Source organism: Falco naumanni, chromosome 3 (assembly GCF_017639655.2).
Source record: "Falco naumanni isolate bFalNau1 chromosome 3, bFalNau1.pat, whole genome shotgun sequence".
Classification (NCBI taxonomy): domain Eukaryota; kingdom Metazoa; phylum Chordata; class Aves; order Falconiformes; family Falconidae; genus Falco; species Falco naumanni.
This window is the reverse complement of record NC_054056.1, coordinates 50,408,712-50,431,037: the sequence shown is the minus strand read 5'-3', so window position 1 is coordinate 50,431,037 and position 22,326 is coordinate 50,408,712. Positions and strand designations below refer to the sequence as shown.

Below are 22,326 nucleotides of genomic sequence, written 5' to 3'. Positions count from 1 at the left end.
TTCTGTGCGCTACTAGTTACAAACATTCAGAGGAATTTTATAAGCATTATTATGTGACAGCATATTAAATGTGAAATACAAATCAGTAACAAAGTTTTAAATATTTTATAGCCTGGTTATAACTACATAAAAAATTTCTTAACAGATGTAAGTATTATAAATATAGTAGAATGCCACACAGCCATGCACAAAATTAGACACATTAATCAATAGGTTGCAGTCAAGAAAGCTAATCTGAATAGGATTCAATTTATTTCAAAACACTTTCCTAGTTTCAGAATGGCTATCTTTACTCTTCAGAGTGTGACACTGCTCGTCTAGATTATTATAAAAGTAATCTTCCCTTTAATTCTGAGGAGCTATTTTAAGACACCATTTACATACTAATAATATACATTAAGTACATTAGTTTTAATTCAAATCTTTATTTTTCACACAGATCTGAGAATAAGGATGTCTCATAGCTAAAAATTGCTATTTCCTGTAGTGGCATGCAATTGTACCATCTGTCTGTCTGGATGACATTGTACTACAAAAAGTTTTGAAAGACTGAACTGAGTGGAAAAGTCTCACAGATACCATGTTCCTACAATTTTATGAATATCAATGGCTAGTAAAACAGAAAGTTTTCTTCCACAAGTAAAAGCTACAGCTGTGCTTTAAGAATCCTGTCTGGCTTTCTGGACTGCAAATTAAATATTGGTATGGAGCTACAACTTGCTTCTTTTGCCCATAGGGAAAGGATCCTGGGAAGCAAGACGGACTGGGATGGAAAGAGGGAGAGAGAACAAAGCTATATAAAACAGTGCTCTCTAGTTATGTTCTCCACGGAAGAACTTGTTCATGCATCACATTTTCAATATAGACCTTACAAAATGCAACTTAGAATGTAAGCACACACTACAATTACTGACCAAACCTTTCAATTTGCCCTTAAATCAAGCTGATTTAGATAAAAAGGAGTTTACCCAAATTTGAACTATACAATTTACATCCCACTGAGCACACGTACATTCTTGCCATCTCCTCCTCATTATTGGAGCATCTGTAACAACCTAAAAAGAAAACCCATTAATGTTAGATATTTTGTGTATAAAATCATTCCACAGGTATTTCATCAGAGTTAAACGTTTATTTTTGTAAGGATATACGATCAGTAGTGTAAATCACTGAACTGATATTCAAAAAGTCAGTAAGTCAGTTACCTGGACACTTATTTGCTACAATGAATTTTTGCTAGAACTTAAACAGACACACACACACAAACAAACAAATAAAAAAGCCCCAAATATCTGGTTTCAGAAAATACAGCAGTAAAACCAAATGAGGTTACGCGTACTCTGTTTAGAAGTTCCCAAAATCAAGGATGGATTTGCTGTGGATGTAGCGCAACTTCCTAGAAAAACAAAACTGTCTACAAAATATAGATGGAATTAATTATTTCTGTATCCATGAGCTAAAACATACAGTCTTGAGCCAAGAAGAAATTTGAATTAAGTAGGTCAAAAGACAAAGTTGCTGCCAATAGTCAGTTTTGATTTTCTTTTTAAGCAGAAGTTTAAAAATGAAGGCTATGCAGACAGACTGAATTTGATAATCTGAAATCTCTCCATTCTACAGCATTTGTTCTAGAGGAAAGACTTGATCTTCCAATATTACCATACTTTCTTTTTAATCAAAAGGAGTAGGATCAGTACAGGCTCTCATCCTTGAGCCTAGCTGCAATAGTATCACACAGAAAAAAAAAATAGATCTTTTTTTCAGATGGGCACAACGTAGCAAGCTTAAACACAGTAATATTGTGAACCCCACTTTGAAATCAGACACATCCTATGCACATTACACAGCATTAGCAAGAGATCTTGCCAAGAAACATTGCTTAACAAGCAGGATGTTGGCAGACATTTAAATTGATGGAGAAAATTAATTTAATATATACTATAAAGAACACTAAGCACCTAAGTAAGCTTGTCATGAATCAGTGCTAAGGTACACCTTAAGAAACTTACACCTTAAGAAGAAACTTCGCCAATGTCCTGCCCTGATGAAGGTGGTAAACATTTCTAAATACTGTTGCAATGTAAGCATCCACAGAAAACAATATGAAGATATCTTAATAAGGACATGCTTCTAAGGGTGCAGCCCCCCAAGAATTTAAGCTTACGGTGTTCCTGTGACCCCATGGCATTGTTGATAACGTCACACTTCTCACACTTCCCTCTGTACTACCAGAATTTTTACCTTGCTCCTCTGAGAATTGCCACAAGGCGCTAACAAAGTAGAAACCAATTCAGAAAAGTCATAAAGGTATTTTCCTAGCAACAATGAAACAAGTTATTTTCTACATATCCACCCCAGCTGTGAACTGATTAAATATTAATATAGATATTTTGTGTTATTTGTGCACTCGAGTCATGGTTCTGTAGACTCAGGTAGCATGAGTATTCTTTTAAATAAGAGAAATACTTGTGATGTGTTGTGACAGTTGTTGTCACTTGTGTTGTGACAGGAGTGACCAACAGGAGATCATGTCCAGAATAATCCTAGAAGAATTGTTAAGATGACAAAAAGCATTTGTAATAAAGGTTTAAAAGCAAGATTCTCCTACCATCAAAAGCAGATTTTCCCACAATAACAGAAATTACTTTGTTTTTTTAATAAATATAAAACTTCTTGAATTCTTAGAGACATGTACCTTTATTTGTTTTCTTCCTTCTTTCTTCTCAATTGTTAATGCAACTTGCCTAACTTTTCTGTTCAGTTCAGAGCCTTTACCCTTAACTTCATCAGATTCTGCTATCTCAGGATAATGTTGTTTCTAGAAAATAAGGAAACAAATCCTGAAGTCACACTTTATCCTACACAACTCATTCCAGATCTAGCACAGCTAATAACCGTGGAGGATACATCAACTTTTACATATACCTAGGAGAACTTATTAAAATGACTCTGCATAGAATCATTGAATACTTTAGCGGACCAAAGCCAAATCTTCTGCTCAAAACAGGGTTAACATTGAACACTGAATTGGTTGCACAGAGCTTTGTCCACTTGGGTCTTAAAAACCTCTGAACGGGGAGGTTCCCCTACCTCTCTGGGCAACCTGCTCCAATGCTTGACTGCCCTCACAGTGAAAAATTTTTTTTTGTCAAGTAGGAATTGTTTGAATTTATGTTCCTGCCAAGTATGTCCACTGAAGGCCTAATTCTGCCTTATTAATAGCCTCCCCAGAGGTATTGACTTCTAGTCAATTCTAGCTGCAGATTTCATTGTTGGCATTACTAGTCAACCAAAACAGAATAAACTAAAAACTTAAGTGTCAGCAATGGGCAGGTGTACACCTCATTGATGAGAAGAATTTTAAATCCATTTATCACAGTTGCACAGGTGTAATACAAACACACACATTGTCACAAAAGCTTATCTAACCCCTTAATTTTATTTTTTTAAATTGCAATATGACTAGAAAGTTCTCTACTTAAATCATTACATTAAAAAAAACCCAAAACCCAAAACCATCAAACCAACCTTTAAAAACTTACCAGATATGCCAGTCTATGCTTGGAACCACAAACATGCATGAACATATTACTCAATCCTGTTTTACAGTGGCACAGTTGACATTCATAGAGAAAAGGGAAATTGTCTTTTGATCTGTATTCAATTATATAGTTAAGTCCTGTATTGATAACAAAAAAGTTAGGAAATCTGATGTTTGCTGAAACAAATAATCAGTGCTAGTTTCAAAAGAGACATTAAAGGAAATTATTACTACTGTATGCCAAACACGTGAACCAAGGTTTTTACAACCATCAGCTACTTTATCTTTTAGACATCTAGACTTCCTCAACACCAAAAGCACAAAACTGATTTTTTTTTAAGATGCCTTATGCTTACCACATAGGGCTTGACAATTAAAAAAAAATATCTAAAAAAATAATAGCAACAATTCATTTGTAACTATTTAGAAGGGAATGTGTGGAGTGGCTGGAAGACAACGGACGTATTATGAGCAATCCAGACCAAGTAACTTTGTTGTAATAGCCGGGCAAGCAGGCTGAAGCTGTAACAAGCTGCAGGTGTTGTTAAGGAGGTATGCCAAGGCCAAGGGAGACAAAGAAACTGTGTATTCACAGAGAGATAGGAGAGTTGGACAGAAAGATGAGAAAAAGTAGGATGTCTGCACAAGGGGGGATCAGTGTGTGGGTGCCACACCAGGACCAATCATAGGGGAGGTGGAAGCGTGTGAACGAGTAGTTTTAACCTGTCATCTTTTACATAACAAAGCGTGTGTAGCATGTGTATTTTTAGCTGGGGGTATAAATTGGTGTGAGTCTATTAATAGCACCAGTAGAGTATAAATTGCTGTGTACCCCTTAATAAAGTGGCACTAACTTGATCACACTGGTTGTATAAGTTGTGTCCGAGCCTTCTGCATCAACAGGAATGTATTTTAATATATGCCCCTGCTGTTATTTTTCCTGTCCACTCCACTCTCCCTTCCCTCTGCAGAATGGGCAGTTTAACTGCAAAGAATAGTAAGGATCATCTATGTCGAAGTTCGTTTCTGTCATATCACCTTACAATGTTTCTAGAGAATATTCTCAACATGTGGTATCTACCCTAATCAAAAATATTCCAGGCCAAATCCAATGATTTTGCCACTGAGATCAGTCAGTTTCATACCATGCTATACCATACTATTGGGTACTCAGTTTAAACATTCTAAGATTTTATTACACATTACCTAATTTCACTTTTTTAAAAAGAAAAAAAAAATCAAACAATATTCTTTAAAGGTAAACATCACACAAGCAAACAATTACAGTATTAAAAGCCCTCACCAAGTGCAGGTTCTGAATCTTTACACATATTAAGCTGTTCTTCCAAGGTCTGTCCATGAAACCTCTCTGGCTCAGTTTGCACTGTAAGATAAAATCAATTTTGTGTGATCCCATATCATCTATCTATCAATCAGTCCTTGTGGTCTCAAGTCATGTCACAAAACCTTCCAAAATGAAACAAACACCTGTGTCTAACCTTTGGCCTAGAGAAAATATGCTGTGAAATTCACATTCAAGTGAATCCCTGCTTATACATGGCCCCACATCACAAATTAAGTCAGTTATTGAGAAGCATTATCCCCCCCAATCCTATTTTCACTCTTCTTATGGCATTTTGTTTGCATATATTGTTGTTTAATAACAACACATTACCGCAGATGGAAGCCACAATGAACAGAAATTAATTCCCAATGACTTGCTAAGGTCTAGACATACTTGTATCACTGTATCTCAAAGTATTTTATTTCTTCCACTTTTTTTTTGCATTAAATATTCTTACCATAATCAGGAAGTTTTACAGGTGTTTTCACTTGCTCCCCTGAGCCACTTGCTGTTTTAACTAAATAAAAAACAAACCAGAAATGAAAATAAAATTCTAAGCACAAAACCAAATTTGGCATGATAATGAATTTTTTTAAAGAAAACTCTTTGAGCTTTTGTTTATGAGAAAAATTATTATGAGAAAAATAAGCTATGTTTAGTTTTGAATAGACTGTCAGATTTTTTTAGTGAAAATGGACAAAAACCTTTACACCAAACAATAACAAAGGTATTTAATGTCAGGCAATTCAATAAAGCAGGCAGAGAGGAAGACCAGCCAAGCCACTAGTTAGCACACAACATGGGTTCAAACACACATCACAAAATTAAATTCTTAAATGGTGGCTTAAATTGCAAGTAATTATGGCTGTAATTTAGTTTACATAGAAGACAACCTGCAGCAAAGGAGAAGCCTGACCAATTCTCTACAGTGTAAATATCTTTTATTCTGTAATGAACAAAGCTTCATTTCATACATTTCAGGGCTACTTTAATCCAATACATCACAGCAATTCAGTTTAAATCCACTGAACCTGAGGTGTTTAAACTGCCCGACCACATACTGCCTGCCAGGGCACTTGACTCAGCCTGTAACTCTGATGTCTTTTTCAGAAGGTCTGCATTTATCCCTTCCCCAGTCAATATTTATTCCTATCCACATAAGGCATATGATACAGCTGGGGCCGCAAAACCTTAAGAAAGATAAGACAGAGATGACCATATAACATTATCTGCCATTGAAGAACCTGGAGAGAGACAGACATCTGTATGAGATGAAACTCTGTGTTTGGGAGCAGAATGCCAAGCACGCAAAGGAAGCAAGTTGCTATTTCTTGAATAGGGGCTTAACACACTTGCTATAAGAATACAACAAAATTAGGATTTCTAAAATTCAGAAAGCTCAACATTTTACTACATGGGAATAAACAAATAAATAAATTCCTAGCAGTGCCTTAAACAAGACACCGTTAAGGGCATATTTGGGTTTCTCCCCATCTCTTCAACGTCCCTCAACACTGTTACCCTTCTGTTGCAAGTAATCTCTTACTAAGACTTCAGATATGGCTTAGAAGTTGAACATAGGGCTTACAATAAACCCTATACAGAAGGTGGGAGAAAGAAGGCTTCAACCTATCCTATTGCATCAGAAAGAGACACATACACTTAGATTACAGAGATAATCTTCATGAAAACTCTTCTTGAGTATTTAAGTTACAAACTATATTGTATTGACAACTGAAAAAATTGCCATCTTGTTCCTGCCGATTAGATGTTGCTTAATACCAGCTGCATTACCACCAACCTTCTGAAATTACCTTAATGAAAAGAGTAGAAGAGTAAAAAAACAAGAAATAAAGTGTTACGAAGATAAACCTGCAAAGACTCTAATAACACAATTCATATTCTGGTCACTAGAACTCATCCAGTTTTTCAGTGGCCAGCTGATCCTTTTAGAAAGGAGAAAAAAAAAAAAAAAAAAAAAAAAGGATAGATGGTGACTGTCTGCCAATTCACCTCTAAACATTTCAGGGCATCCATTTCATTAGATCCAGCTGCTAAAGATTAACCACTTATATTTCCTTCACAGTCCGTACAAATTTCCAGATTGGTAGGTACAATGCCTATGTATAACTTGGGCCACAACTTTCAAACCAAACCCTAGGAGTAGTGCACTGCAGAAACCTGTAAATACATTTTGGTGCATCATGAAACAGAAATAGGCAAACTATTATGAACATAGTTAGACCCTCATTCCTTCTGGAACTAGACCAGTTCATAAAGACCGAGGAAGGTTTAATGATATATTAAACCTATTAAAAGTACTTTGCTTCAGCTAACTAAAATATTTTTAATAAGTTATTTAAAAAAACCCACCAAACATAAAGTATATACCAAAACAAGTATTTCTACATGCTTTAAGCAGCATAGTTTTTTAAAATATATTTTAAATCTTGAAGGTCTTGAGTTCTTTAAGGTTTCTCAGAACTTTAATGGAGGTGATTTGTAGTATTGTAGCTAGCATTTTTTAATAAATTTTGCATACCTCTTGCTCATATTATTGATTTTATTGTCATAGGATTAGATATGTCATTAAAGAACGCAAGACAGTTCTTAAAGCACAAGTCTTGAGAAAATCTTTCTTGTTTGCTTCATAAACAACTACATCAGGGTGGGGAAAAAGGCACATGTCTAGAACAGAGTAGGAAGTGGAAAATTTTGCACTTACCAATGCCATGAGCTTTCAATGCTTCTTCAACCTAAGTTACCAAGTCATCAACCAACAAGGAAGACAGACAGACACTTCAGATTCAAGAAATGACAATGCAAGCATTTTATTATTTAGAAAATAAATTAGGTAATCTGTGGTGTTGATGTTAATCTCAAATGAATAGATAATTACATGAAACTTGAAAGAGACATATATCTTTTTTCCTAGATTGTCTATTATCTAAGTAATTCTGGTCTGCACTTATTAACAGTCATATATTCTCATGTATTGTCTTTACTAATACAGAATATGAGACACAAAGTTCTAACTACAGTTTTGTATATTAGTCCTGTCAGGAAATAAGTTCTACTTTATTGCAGTAAAAAAATAGTACAGCAACAAACCTAGCTAAATACCTGAAATTGCACGTATTAACAATACATTACAATTCAGATTATGAACACATATTCTATTGCTAAATAAATCTGTAAAATCTGACAAAAGGTTCATTCAAAAACTGGTCTTACCGTCTTGTGTTTGAATCCGAGGAAATGAGTCTGCAAGTTTAATGCTGAAGCACACCAGATTTTGCAAATCTAGGTTAAAGAGAAGCATTTCTAGCATTGCACACATACCAACAGAGAAAAAATATGACCGATACTAAAACAAGTCTGCTATCAAAATATCAGTACATGTAAATTCTACAAAAGTACTACTCCTCCAAAGACAAACTAAAGCAGCTTCTATAACTTTTCTTTATGAGGCTCCAAGACCACGAAAATACAGTGAAACAAAAAGGAATCTCCACATCACATAGACATTTCAGATGTCTCCAGAACCCTGCAGCTATCTCATAGCGTATTCTTGTGGGGGTAAGTAAAGACAGATCCAAGACCTTCCTCACCCACTATTAACCGGTCTGAACCAGAGGCACCGCATACTGTAACAACCCAGGACACCTGCCTAAAATAAGCCAGTTCTCCTCCATGCTGTATTCAGACTAACACACTTAACGCTGACCAGTTTAGGGCCTGCCTCTCTCATCATATGAAGTTTTCCAATCACAGCTGCTTTATGCCTGGGCCTGGGCCGGTTCAGAACAGCAGCAGATTAGGATTAAATTCATGTGAATGAACAAAGGCAGTCCAAATATTTTCTCCTCCTCTATAAAATTCAAGATACTAAAACCCAGCAGCAATAAAACTGAGAACCAGATAAATTAGGATTTTTTTCCCCCTCAACAGGAGCTGCAGTTTAATCTTCCACTTTAAAAGAACACCTTTATTTAGAAACACAGTAATATTAAAATTGTTGATTTTAATAAATTGATTCCCGACACACAACCAAGTCAAACATGACAGACAGCAAAGTAAGTTCAACTCCAGAACTACTTTTCCATTTTGCTCAAGGGGAGGGGAAAAAAAAAAAAAAAAAGTGCACGCTTGACTTAGTCCAACTTTGTTTTGCCAAAACTGTTTCGTGTTAGTTACAATTTTCAGCTAGGAATACTTACATTGCAGTAAAAAGGGTTTACTTGCTTCTTTATTTCAGCTTCAGGGTCCATGTTTGATCTTTAGATGACAAGGAAACTCTAGGAAAATTGCAAAAAGATTGCAAACTCTTGTTTTACCTTCACAATATCACTCATGTTCTTGTTCCACCTATTTAAGGGTCATGCATGCTCCCACTTCAATCTGTGCCTCACCTCCAGTTACGTTCAACCTCTACATCTCCAGGCTAGCGATCCTATTTTTAACTTGAGAGCAAAGGTACAGCGTGGAAAGAAACGATTCTTCTCTACGAGTTCCCCTCAGGAAACACAAAGCCACCGGAAGAAACTAAACTAATCCGAACGATTTCACGCGTTCCCGGCTCCTTTCCCGGGATGGAGAGGCGCGCAGGCGCTGGGCCGGATGACACCGGGCGGCGCGGGCCGGGGCGGGCAGCGCGCCTCTGTAACGGGGGCGCGACGGGGCTGTGTGAGGCAGGCCCGCTGCCGCCCGGGGCCGCAGACCCCACGGGAACACCGGCGCCGAGAGCCAGCCGGCCCCGGGGCGGCACGGCACGGCGCGGGGGAGCGGCCTCGCCAGCACCTCCAGCCCTGCCGGGGAAGGGACGGGCACCTGCTCGCCGGGCAAACCGCCGGGCCGCTGCGGCGCCCAACTTACCCCCAGCCCGGGAGCGGGCAGCACCCGGAGCGCCCGAGGCGGCCGGCGACCCAGGGCCGCTCCCCGCTGCCGCACCGGCCCCGTCCCACCGCCCCGCTGGCAGGGTGGCTCCCCGCCGCGCTTACGGCCGCCGCGGCCCCCGCTCCTCCTCAGGCGGCCGCGGAGGGGCTGGCACCGAGGGAGAGCCGCCGTGTGCCGCCCGCCAGCCGCTCGGTCGCGCCCGCCGTTACGCTCCCGCCGCCGCCGCCGGCAGGGCCCCCGGGGCGCACCGGGCAGGCAGGAACTGCGTCACGCCAGGCGCGGAAGGGGCGCGGGAGCCCGGCCGCCCCGGGGGGGACAAGACGGTGGGGAACGAGAGCTCCGCGCCGACGGGAAGGCGCGGGGCGCGGCGGCGGAACGGTACCCCCGGCCCGCCTGCCTCCGCCGCCGCTGGGGGCGCTGGCGCACACGCGCGTCGCTCCGCCGTCCGCTGTCGGAGGTAAGGCCCGAGCTGGCGTACGCTGCCGCCGCACCGGGACAGAAGGGCGGGCGGGGTCAGGGACTCCCGTGCCGTCCCGCTCCGCAGCGGGGAGGAGGGCGGGGGGTGGCGGGTACCGCGCTAGCGATGTGTGGCCCGGGAGCTCCGCCCGCCGGCCGCGCCAGGTGCAGGCGGGGCCACCCCTACCCCGTCCTGGCGGCCGCCGGATGCTCGCACGTTGCTGCCCAGAATACACACACCCCCCGCAGCGCCGCCGCGCATTGGGGCTCGGAGTTCCCCGGGACGGCAGGGCGGGCTCCGTTGGCCGGCCCTGCGGTGGAGGGGGAGGCCGGTGCGGCGGCGCCTGTGCTCGGGAGAGGCGGAAATCCAGCGCGGGGTTTGCGGGGAGCTGAAGGAGCGGCGGCGACCTGCCGGCGAGGAGGTGAGGGAGGCAGGCCCGGCCGCCCAGCGCGGGGGAGGAGGGAGGGAGGGAGGGAGGGGGCCGAGCCGGCGGCGGCTCTCGGCGGCGCTTTGTTACGAGAGGGGAGAAGCCGGGGGGCTGCAGGGTGGGGCTGTCCCCGCCGCCGCCGCAGAGCGCGGGCTCCGCGGGCGCTGGGTGACAGCGTGGCCGTTTGCGGTGCCTCCCGCCGCGGCAGATGTCCCTGAAGCCGCGCCAGCCGCAGCCCGCATGCTCGCCCTGGGTGGAGTGGCCGTCTTTGTCGAGCCGGGACCCGCTCTCCGTTCTCGGGCAAGCGGAAGAGGAGCTAGCGAGGAAATAAAAACAAGCTCGAGTTAATGTCTGAGAAGTTCGGGTGCAGGAGAGTCTGGTAGGATTCCTGTTTATGCCTATTTCTGATGAATTTCAGACAATCGTTCGAAATAACCTGCGTCCATTACCTTTCTTTGCACAAACTGCTTTGGATGTCCTCTATAGGTAGGGGGATGACCCGCTTAAAATGCCTCTATGTGTGTGTATGTGTAATATTACCTGTATTTTTAAAAATACCTTTGCGTGTATTTGTATATAAAATCTGCAGGAGAAATTTTTGGCGAAGTACTGTCGATTTTTAACCAATATTTTGTTATTTGCTGGATGATCCATGATCACTATTAATTTGTATTAAAAAGGGGTGGTGGGAAATGGAGGGGGGGAAAGCACCCAAAGAGTTTGTTCGTCTGTTTTATCTGATTATATTGTAACACAATTTCCACATAGATCTCATTCATATTTGTAATACGCACCTAATTACCTAGTGATTTCAAGTCTCAAGATAGACAGGGTCAGGCCTGGAGCACTCTGAGGGAAGCTCGGTGAGGAAAACCTAACATTTGAGGAAGAAGGACACTGTTTACTGCTGGTTCTGCCATTCAAATGAAATACAAACCTGTTGTGACTAGTTAGGGTCATTGCATTTCCATACCTTTCTTTTACCCGCCACTGGATGAAAAAGACAGAATTATGATTTCTTTCCAGTGCTTTTAATTACTGACTATGCTTAAAGCTTCATCTGCAATTTTAAGTTGGATAAATAAATATTCTTTTTCTCATACTTTTAACACATTCTGGTAATAATCCTGTTGGCATTAGTAAATGAATTCCATTTTCACACCATTAAGTGACCACAGTTTGCTAGCAAATTATTTTGGGTTTGGTTATTGTAACCTTAATGTTTACGTTAAATCTTCCACTGCAACTTTCTCTTTGCATTTTTCTTATGCCTAAAAAAATTATTTCAGGGACTGAAAATGCTCACACATGCCAACATGAAGTGGTCTGTGTTTTTTTAAATGGGCTTCTTTACAGCTGGTTGGATTTTAGGTGTACATTTAGGTGTGTGTATGCAAAGTAATACATATGTACACTTCTTCACTTGTGTGATTTTTTTTTTTCCCCAAAGACATTTTTCCAGCAGATCATAGCACATCCCTTACAGTCTTTAAAAGAAGAATGCTATGCAACATTTCAAAGGAAGAATGAGGAGTTGATATATATATTTATTATTTTAAAGGAATAAAGGTTTGTGTGAGAAGACAAATACATAGGATACTGATTTATTTTAAGGCAAGTTGTGAATTGAGCCATGCCAGGAGAAGATATTTAGCATAAACTACTTCCTTACTGCACATGTCTTAGAGCCTGGGCACCTGTAAGAGTGGGAGAAGCCTTCCATGCTTTGTTTCTTAGAATTTACTGTGCAACTGTCTTCATATGCCCACACATTCCCAAATGAATCCTGTTTACTGTATGAGCTATATGCAGTGAACTATTTCAATTTCAGCACAGATTCCTACTAGGATAAATTATATCCTAGGCATATGTCCTGAAAGGATCTTGTAGCCTCAAAATGGAAATTGTTTGAGCTTGTGAGAGTCCTTTCTCATATTCTGCAGAGGCCCTAGCGGGCTGCCAGAAGGTGATTGATACGCATAAAGAATAGACGTGACTATAAATATATGGTGGTGGTTTGTTGCAGCTTCTCAGTATTCTAGGTTCTCTGACATCTCGGAGTGCTTTCCATTCATCTAATTGAAAATGGACTTTAATATATTGAAGCCAGCAGTCTAAGCAGGTGAGCTTGAAAAGAATCTTCAAGAACTCTTTTCTTGTGTGCAGTAAGTGCATTAAACTGCTTTCACCAGTTCTTGAGTTCTTTTATGCATCCTAGATCATAATCCTGGCTTTTTCATGGAAAGGACACAAGTACAGTGTATATGTGTAGGAAAGAATAGTTAGGGATGTTACGGGGGAAGGGAAGACTAATATACTGTATTCTTCTCAGATTAGGACCTATGTTTCTGCTCTTAAACGTACAGTATTTAGTCTTATGACTGGGGATCTCAGATGCTAGCACAGTAAAAATATTAGTAATGATAGTGTGGTATATAAGTGATACTTAAGAGTTTGCTGTAGCTGCATCCATGAAAGATCAACTTTTATTCTAGTACGTAGCTTGTTAATATATATGAAATCATATTTGGAATCAGTTGATCTCTGCCAGTCTGTGTGGCTAAATATTTAGCACCCGAAATCCAGAAGTCCCGGTATCATTGTTTAACTTTTTGAAAATCCGTTGTTTCTCTAATTAAAGGGATTTCTGTGCGCAAATGTTTCACAATTTTTGGTCTGAGATTCTCACACCTTTTCAAAGCTAGAAAGACGATTGATACGCATCAGCGGACGGCAGAATCACACAGTTTCTCATCCTGGCTTTTCAGGGTCATAAGCTATTGGACCTTATGACTTGCTGCTGGGACTGCTTTTTGTCCTGTTCTTCAGTGAAACTGAGGCTAAGGCAGGTTGAAGCATCAATATTTAGTCCCAAGAATTTAATTTCAGCAGCTGTCCAAAGCAGCTCAATGGTTTGGAATGGTACAGTAAGTATGTTAGTAAAATATATTAGTAGACAGTCTTTCATTATAGGTCTCTTATTTTACATGTTTTGAGAGCTGTTTCATGGAGCAAAGTTGCCAGTTTTCAGTATATCTTTGTTAGGATGTCCATTTCCTGACTTTTGCTTATTTTTTTAATGTATTTTTCATTTAAGGAACTTCTGAAGCAGATGTTCTCTTCTCTTAGACTTAGACGTTATAATAATTGGTATGTGATACTTTCAAGTTTGTTTATGTACACTTAGTTTGTTCTGTGGGTTTATAAGTGTTTAAGAAGTCCTGTCACCAACATGTGGGGTGACTAAGTTTTCACAGAAAGTAATAAATAACTTTATATAGTTTGATGGAGGAAATGCTGGATCAGGGAACTGTCTTCTTAGACTTAATCACCCAGTTCTTTTCCCTCTTCCACCTTTTTTCTTTCTTGCAAAGCAAACAACTCTGTTTCCTATGGATCTTTCCCTTTGTCCCCTAATTCCTGTCTGCTGCAAAAGCTCCAGCTTTCCCATGTCATGACACCAGCATTTGGTAAAAGACTGCAGAACTGTGACTAGCTAGGAACCACACAGGTGCCGGCTGTCCACTCGATAAATGCCTGGTGATTACCCAGTTGAGCAGTGACAGAAAGTACAAACTGAGTGGGGTTTGCCTCTTTTTTTCAGTAGGGATACAACTTAGCTACAGCTACTGACTTCATGCCTTTGACTTAAGGGCAGACTATTCCTTATTTCTATTCACTTTGTTTCAGTTCTGCTATTCTAGGCTTTGTTCTACTGCCTCCTCTATTCTTTGACTCCTCTTCATTTTGCTGGGTTTTGTCTTATTTTATGGGCTGCCTGAGAAAGCTCCTGTTCTTACCACAGACTTGGGTTCTCATTTTAATATTAGTTAATCTGCTAATTTTCTTTGTAAATATAAGTAGTTACTTTCACTGAAAGAGATGAGAATAACTGTAAGTATTGAGATGCTTGGAGAAAAGAGATTACGAAGATAGTATGAAGAGAGTGCTAGTGCAGTGGAGTTAAAGAAAAAAATTCTGAAAAGAGGAAGTCTGCTGGTGATGTCTGTTGCATCTTCAAGTAACGTTATAAGGGAAGTAGTGGAAACAGTGGGCAAAATACTAGAAAATTTGTTTTGGGAGAGTCCTAGACTCTTAGGAATATGAACCAATTATTTCATTATATATGTTCCACCTCTGAGTTTTACAACTAAAACCAGAAAAAATGTAAGCTAAATCAGCATTACTTCCCCTTTTTCTGCTTAATAATCCAGAACGTTTTGTCCAAAATATAAAAGTAATCAGGGCAACACAGTTGTAGAGGAAAGGAATGGGGAAAGAAGTATGCAAAGACAAAAAAAAAACCCTACATTTTGCAGCACAGTCATGTGTTAATAATTCAAAGAAGCACTGCTTTATTTTTATTTTTTTTACGGCTAAGAATTCCCAGGTATCAAGTACCCTTTTTCTGTTGCCTGTGTAAGTCCTAGGCTTGAGAACAGAGGCAGTTGTTAACTTGGTGTAATTATATAGCAGTGGCTTTATTGAGTGAGGTCAAAATTCTTTTTAGCATGGTCATTTGCTCCTGAGATGACCGGCAGTGCAAGCATAAGAAAGAGTGGCACATGCACAGAGTCAGCAGTAAAGGATGAAGGACCTGTACCTTCAGAACAGTTAGTTCCCATAATTAATTCATGTCTTGCAACACTTGTATCTTCTCTGTATTGTAATACTGGTCAGGATCCTGCTGCCTATTGGATGTCAGTCAAGAAGGGCTGAACATGGGAGAGAACCAAACTGACAGAAGTCTTTAAAAAGATAACTTCTTACTACCATTTCTCATACAACTTTCAAATATTATGGAGACGGAATTAGTTATACACAGTCAGCAAGGGCAGAAGAGGGTCTTCTGTGTACCAGAGGAAACCCAGACCTACTAAAGGTGGCTTTACACTTAAACCTGAAGCTGTTATGGGCTGGATTTCAGAACCTGTACCACAGTTCAGGACTTTGAAAACTCTCCGGGTGTTAACAAAGTGCAATGAATAGGAAAACAAGTTATTAAACAAGTTACTAAGTAAATTGAATACTGAGTATTTTGTATGAAGATAGATCTTAACAAAGAGGAGAGATAGTGTACTTCTGTAACTGTGTAGCTACTAAAGTTGCAATATAGAATTATACTACAATTATAATATAATATAATTGTATCTTACCTGAATGTTTCATTATGTACTCCAGAAGGATTCACAAACTATTCTAGAAAATGAAGTGTGTTAGAATCAGAATCTATGCTTAGGAGTTACTTGCTGAAACATGGTTTCCTGATACTGTAACCAGTTCTAATTTGTGTGTTTGTTTTGTTTTGTTTTTTTCTTTCAACGTTGTTTTCATAGGATTTTTGGCTTCTTGGAGAAACAGTAGAAAATGCAAAACGAAATAATAAAACCTGCTAAATACTTCTCAGAAGTGGAGAAGAGTGTGCTGCTTGCATTAGTTGAAAAATACAAATACGTACTTGAATGTAAAAAAAGTGATGCAAGAACGATTGCTCTGAAACAACGTACCTGGCAAGCACTAGCTCATGAATATAATTCACAGCCCAGTGTATCACTGCGAGACTTCAAACAGTTAAAGAAATGCTGGGAAAATATCAAGGCACGGACAAAAAAGATAATGGCACATGAGAGGCGGGAGAAGGTGAAAAGAAGTATTAGTCCACTTATAAATACTCACATCATAGGGAAAGAGAAGATTACCAGCCTAATGCCTGAGCAAATGTACTTTTTGCAGAGCCCACCAGAAGAAGATTCTGAATATCAGCCTGATGCTTCTAATCAAGGTATAAGTGTTACTGTAATGTTGCAAGTCGTATTTTTTTGTATGTGATTTTGCCAGTGATTCTCTTTCAGCAGTCTAAATCTCCCACTTAGCTGTGACTGCTGGTTATAGAAAAGTAATTTCAGAGCTATGATATTCCAAGACTCTGTATTTCCCTAGCCCCCCAGGAGTTAAACTCAGATTTTACTCAGTTTTTTCCAGCATTTTTGTAGCATTGCAGTAGCCATCATGCTGGCTTTCCAGAGAACAGTCCCAAGGATAGTTTGATCCTTTATAAAGTAGCCTTTTGCTGGGAAAAGGTTGTCTGAGCATGGAAAAAAAAAAAGCCACCAGCAGCAAATTGATACACAATTGTCTGCTGCAAGAGTTCCCTGCAGGTCTTTTCTCCTTTGTTTTCAAGGACTAAAAAGAGTATGTAGAGCCATATTTCACACTGCAGTCCACATTGGAGAATGGCCTTTCCAGAAAAGTTCAGCACTACATTCTTCTTTGTTTGGCAAGCGTACAGAGAAGGCATAATCCAAAACCAGAAGGAAGGGTGGCTACAGCAGTTACTTGCAAACTTCAGTATGTCAAGATCACACATATAAGACTATCCTTGCTCAAAAGACAACAGTAACTACATTGTTAGATAACATTCTTACAATGTTTCTTTCATAATTATATTTACCGTAAGTAGTCATCAGGATTTGTAAAGGAATGTATTTAGAGACCCTTATTTCCAGTGGTAACTTTTATTCCGTTAGTAGTTTCTTTTATTTTAGAAGAATTGATAGAACCTTCCCAAAGTTAGAATAACGTAAATTTTCCTTAAAATATACACCACTGTGTTTACAACATGCACAATAATGATAAGGAAGGAATAAATAATATTCTTTGTAGTATTCCTTCAGCCTCTTGGTATTCATGTTGATACAGCTCTTCACCTGATACTCAGATCTTTCATAACAATATTGCAAATCATATATGGATTTGGCTTAAACAACTGCATTAAGGTTCAGCTCCAGGCTCAGCCACCTAAATTTAGATGTCTACTTATAAATGTCTACCTTCACTTCAGTATTCTGAGCTGCTGTCATAGCCATAGAGGTTTATCAACAGAGCCCAAAGTGGTTCAGTTCAGCTCATGGTGCCCTTAGTATTCTGTAACAGAACTGCATTATGTAATGGCTCCTGTGCTATGGTACAGAAGCACAAGGTTTAGATGCATACACCAATAACTAAATTACTGCAAGTTCATGTTTCTTGAGGGAGAAGGGAATACTGTAATACTTCTTCCTCTTATGTTTTGCAGAGTCATTTGTTGTCTCAAATAGAGAACTTTGTGATGAAGAGAAAGAGCTGGTACATTTCCAAGTATGTGAAGGTACCTTCCAACCTGAGCCTTCATGTTCTGATGGCAGAATAGCAGCAGATAAGAACTACAGAAGTAAAGCATCTCAGGAAAGTGCTCTGAAAAAGATGCATGAGGAAGAACATCATCAGCAAATGTCAATTTTGCAACTGCAGTTAATCCAAATGAATGAAGTTCATGTGGCAAAAATACAGCAAATAGAAAGAGAGTGTGAGATGGCTGAAGAAGAACACAGGATAAAAATGGAAGTGCTAAATAAAAAGAAAATGTATTGGGAGAGAAAACTGCAGACCATCACAAAAGAATGGCCTGTATCATCGTTTAACAGACCCTTTCCTAATTCACCCTAGAACATAAAGGGGCAGAGAGTCAGTCTGATTGAGCACATTTATGAGTAACGTGCACTGGAAAGAGGATGTTTTAATGTGAATGTACAGTGACAGGATAGGTGCCTGGCTGATAGTGAACACACTTTGACTCTTAATGTTTAGGGAAACAGTGGTAGAGTCCACCAAGGGGAAAACTGTATTGTTCAATTGTAGGTAGTTCTGATTTGTTTAACTCTCAGACATACACAGTGTTCTAAAATGTGAATGTATTTTCCCCTCAGAATACCCTAACATCCTTTTGAAATTTAAGGTACTCTGGGTATTCTTACATTGTTGTTCTTGAGAAAACGTAACAGCTTTAAACATCAGGTTATAGTGTTTATTTTGATTTCTATTTCTTTCTATCAACTATTTCCCGAATAAAAGCAAGGTTTGGAGTTGCTCTCTACTATTGAGACAAAAGGTGATTGACAAATATTGGTTGGATTGTTATGCTGGGGCTTAGGAAAAAAAAAACCCTTCTCTAGTTAATATAGTTCATAACTTATTCTTCATAGAAGATGTGAAAATGAAGGAAGTAGGAAGAGGACCACCATAGTAACTGAGTCCTTTGCTTATGAAGAACAGTAATATTTTCCAGCTGGCTGGCTGATTGAGAGAACGGTTGTGGAGTAGGCCTCTAGTTCTTTGAGCCTTGACCCTTAAAAAGTTGGAAAGAAGGTGAGTTCTTCCTCAAAAGCCATCGTGCTTGTCCTTTCTTTTCCAGGCCCATCTTGTATTCGAGTAGAATACCAAAATAGGAGGGTTGCATGCTGCTGCCAGCGGTGTGCTGTTCACCTGGAGTCATTCTGAGGGAAGGAGCTTTTCGACAATTCATAAAGCTCTTAAAATGTAGTGAGCCAGCCAGTCTATTGGCAAAGTCTCCCTCTATCTCCCTATGCAGTACTTGGAGTAGCAACTAGCTTGAGTATTTCAACCTCTCCCTAGCTAGAAGAAAAGACTAACACTCATCCTCTTTTTCTTCATGTAGGGTGAGAGCAGTTTAAGGGAATATTTCCTGTCTTGGAGCAGTGTTCTGTTTTGTTCTGTCCTACGTGTTACGGTGGTGTGTTTCTTGCCTTTGCTGTCATTGAGGGGTGATAGACATTATTTGTATGAAAACATTCACATGAAGGTCCCTATGGAGTTTGGAGGTCTAGAATAGTTGATGGTAGGAAAGCACAAATAAAGATAATCCTTCCCCAGGCATTCATTTAGTCTAGTGGTGCAAGGGTTAAGAAAACATGAAGTACAGAACTCTGCAAAGATTCATAAGAACTTCCGATGTGTGAAAAGCTGTTTCACAGAAAGGTGTATAACTGTTATTGGAAGCGGTGAGAAAAATGAACAAAACCATAATTTTTCATTGAAAAACCTGAGTATCCCATTATTCAATAACAGGATTTGTGAGGGCAATCCATACAGTGAGCAACATACTCAAAGTAGAGTATGTTACAAAACATACATTCCAGTTACACTCCTGTCTCTACCCTGGATGTTCTTTCTAGTGGAGTGAGTGTCTTTTGGCTATATTTGGAGTTTGGGGTTTTTTGTGTTTCTTTTTATTGAACTGCTTTCCCTGCTGGTGATTCATCTTTGCAAGCGCTGCCATTATCTACCACAGTACTCACTGTGGTTAATGCTGTGGTACATGCGTTGTTCCCTTCAACGTGCTAACACCAGCAATTGCAGTGGGGGTGATTTATTACAACTTACTTTATATGACAGAGAAAAGAAAATCCGCAGAGCTGCTGCAAGATCAAAAAAATAGGCCATGTATGAAATGTGAAGACAGATCTTTTTCACAGCAAACTCAGTTTTCTTATAAATCGGCTGTAAGGAAGCACAGGACTTCCAAAGAAGAATATAATTATGGACACATTTTTTTTCTGCTGAATGGAAACACTATTGGAGGGTATAATAGCAGTAGAGGCAAAAGAAAGAAGCAAACAGGAGAGAGGACCTTGTTCTGGGGTTGCATTCTGTGGTCTAGGAGATGGGTCAGTTATTTGAGTGGTTATGACAATTGTTCAGGCACCATCTGGAAAAAAAAGAATAGGAAAGGCATTTGTCTTAATTAATGATGGGATTTCTTCCATACTGCTTCTAAGTGAAAGTAATTTGAAGCTATGAAATTGAAACCATGTATATTCAGTCTCAAAAGGTGACAAATGGAAACAGTTTCAGCACTGTGAAGAGAGCAGGAACAGAGAGGCAACCCAGGTCTAGATAGCCCTGTGAGGAGGTGTGAAATAGTCCAGGGAGAATCTCATGAAATGTGAGATTAGGGTAGTTTTGACTCCTGGAAGTTACACCATCACTCATGAAAGATTGTGGGGGTTTTTTTATATTAAAAAATCATTTAAAATATGCATGTTTTCAGACTGTACTAAGTGGGCAATGCCTTGCATTTTGGTATATATGCTTACTCTCAGACCAAAAGTTATAGTTCTTAGGCTGAACAATAGACTCTTTTAATTCAGCTTCTATTTAAAAGAAAGATCCAGGAGAAAAATTAGAAAGAGCCAAGATGAAGACGTGAAAGAAAGAATGATCAGTACATGCATAGAGGAAGAATAAGAATGTCACACCTAACACAAATGGTACAAAACACTTTTGTGGTACAGGTAATCGATGGCTTACTGGTGACACAGGCTTTTGCTTTCCCATCTGTAGTTGACTGTTGGTTGTTGTAAGGTTGGGTGACAGACACAGAAAAAAGTAGAAGATCAACAAGACAAAATAATGTGTTTCCTTGCCAGGCTTTGGCTTCTCCATTTAAAGGCTTTATAAAGTGATTGGAGTTTAAATGACTTGAGAAATGTAGCTTTTACCATTTGTTATTTTACAATTACTTCCTCTGGTATTAAGAGTTTATTTTTTCTTTTGTTTAACTTTAATTATGTGTAATATAGCCATCTCAGACAGTATGTCCACTTGTTCCTCTCCCTTTTTTCTAGGTTACATCATTCAAATACTTTCACTATATTGTGTTTTCCTGTTAACCATTTGGCCAAGCTATACAGGTGATTTCCCAAGGGTGCCAGACATTTAGTGGCTGTTGTTCTCAACCTCTGTGTTCTTATGAAGGGAAACTATGATCTCCTAGACAATGGGTGGTGAATTCCTTTATGGTCCCCAAATTGATACGAGCCTGGCTCCAAGTGCTGTCTCTCCTTGGAGATCATCTAACTTGTTATCTGGTACAATCTTTTTTATTTGTTGATTTTTTTTCCTCCTCTGTTTCTTCCTTATGTCTTGTGTTCCCCTGTGGCTTTTTAACCAGCAATATGAGCAGAGGGGTTCATCCAGAGCTATGTATTTTGCTTTTTCCTTTCTCTTGCCCAGATTGCCTATATCACAACATTTGAGCATGAAATGGGTGCTCCTCAGTCATCATCTTCCCCTTCCACAGAAAGCATGATTAGTTAGGCTTTCTTACACAGCTGCCCATACATTCTGGATACTGCACCCAGGCTTGGAAACATTAAAGGATTCTGAAGAGGTTAGTATACAGAAAGGTCCATATAGAGCAGAGCCTTCCTCCATTCCAGCTCCATGTAATTCTGGGAGGACAGTCTGTGACTAATGCAGGGCGCTGAAGCTGTGTAAGCAGTACTGATTCTTCATAAATCCTTGGGGTTCTCCAGAGGTTAGGTCTGGGGTTTCCTGATAACAAAGTTCCTTCTTTCTAGGTAATTGAAGAATCTCAGTGGAAGATTTTCACAGATACTTCCTCAAACTGAGGCTCTTATCTTGACAAAGAAATAACCCATCCTGCAATTTATTATACTACTTCTTTCAACACACAGGAGTAAGGGATCTTGTTACTTGCCCCAAATCCTCTCTGTGATGCTCTTTCCTACACTGCAGAGACGTGTTTAGCCAGGGCTGAAAGACACAGCCCTCCTGGCCCGCCACTGCTCAGAGCAGCAGTCCTTACAGAGCGGCTGTGCAGCTGGTGCGGCTGGGCTCAGCGCTCGGACCGCAGCGTTGAAATAGTCCCGTTGCAGCCCTGTGACCAGAGAAATGAAGGGTGGCTCAGGGCTACCCTTTTCTGAATTATACCACATGTAGTGCAGCTAAGGATGTTGTTCTGAACTTTATTTAATGATCAGTTATCTTTGTGTGTTTCCAATAAAAAAAAATTATCAGTC

At 39.9% G+C, this 22,326-nt stretch overlaps 2 protein-coding genes across 21 annotated transcripts in view; one reads left to right on the top strand and one right to left on the bottom strand.

Annotated features, from left to right (window-relative positions):
- The window catches only part of LOC121084233, a 23,542-nt gene extending 13,032 nt beyond the window's left edge, over window positions 1-10,510 (bottom strand). For 4 of the 8 annotated variants that reach the window (XR_005826648.1, XM_040585497.1, XM_040585498.1 and 1 more), the window contains exons 1-9: window positions 9,299-9,751; window positions 9,107-9,184; window positions 8,121-8,189; window positions 7,612-7,642; window positions 5,344-5,403; window positions 4,845-4,925; window positions 3,543-3,679; window positions 2,696-2,818; window positions 1,013-1,055 (exon numbers count right to left, since the gene is read on the bottom strand). Coding sequence is in view for 7 of the 8 variants with exons in the window: in XM_040585497.1 (XP_040441431.1) it covers window positions 1,013-1,055; window positions 2,696-2,818; window positions 3,543-3,679; window positions 4,845-4,925; window positions 5,344-5,403; window positions 7,612-7,642; window positions 8,121-8,189; window positions 9,107-9,157 (595 nt within the window). In the remaining variant the exon portion in view is untranslated. The other 4 variants (XM_040585501.1, XM_040585502.1, XM_040585500.1 and 1 more) reach the window with 4 other exon arrangements.
- On the top strand, window positions 10,127-22,326 carry MSANTD3 (Myb/SANT DNA binding domain containing 3). Of its 13 annotated transcripts, none has more exons than XM_040585515.1 (4): window positions 10,128-10,239; window positions 13,764-13,816; window positions 16,003-16,448; window positions 17,742-22,326. In XM_040585515.1, exons 3-4 carry the CDS (start codon window positions 16,034-16,036, stop codon window positions 18,149-18,151), a joined length of 825 nt encoding a protein of 274 aa, XP_040441449.1. In that variant the 5' UTR covers window positions 10,128-10,239; window positions 13,764-13,816; window positions 16,003-16,033; the 3' UTR covers window positions 18,152-22,326. The 13 variants fall into 13 exon arrangements, with proteins under 13 accessions (XP_040441450.1, XP_040441449.1, XP_040441441.1 ...); XM_040585507.1 differs by having other exon boundaries at window positions 10,130-10,239; window positions 10,875-13,816; XM_040585511.1 differs by having other exon boundaries at window positions 10,159-10,239; window positions 12,709-13,816.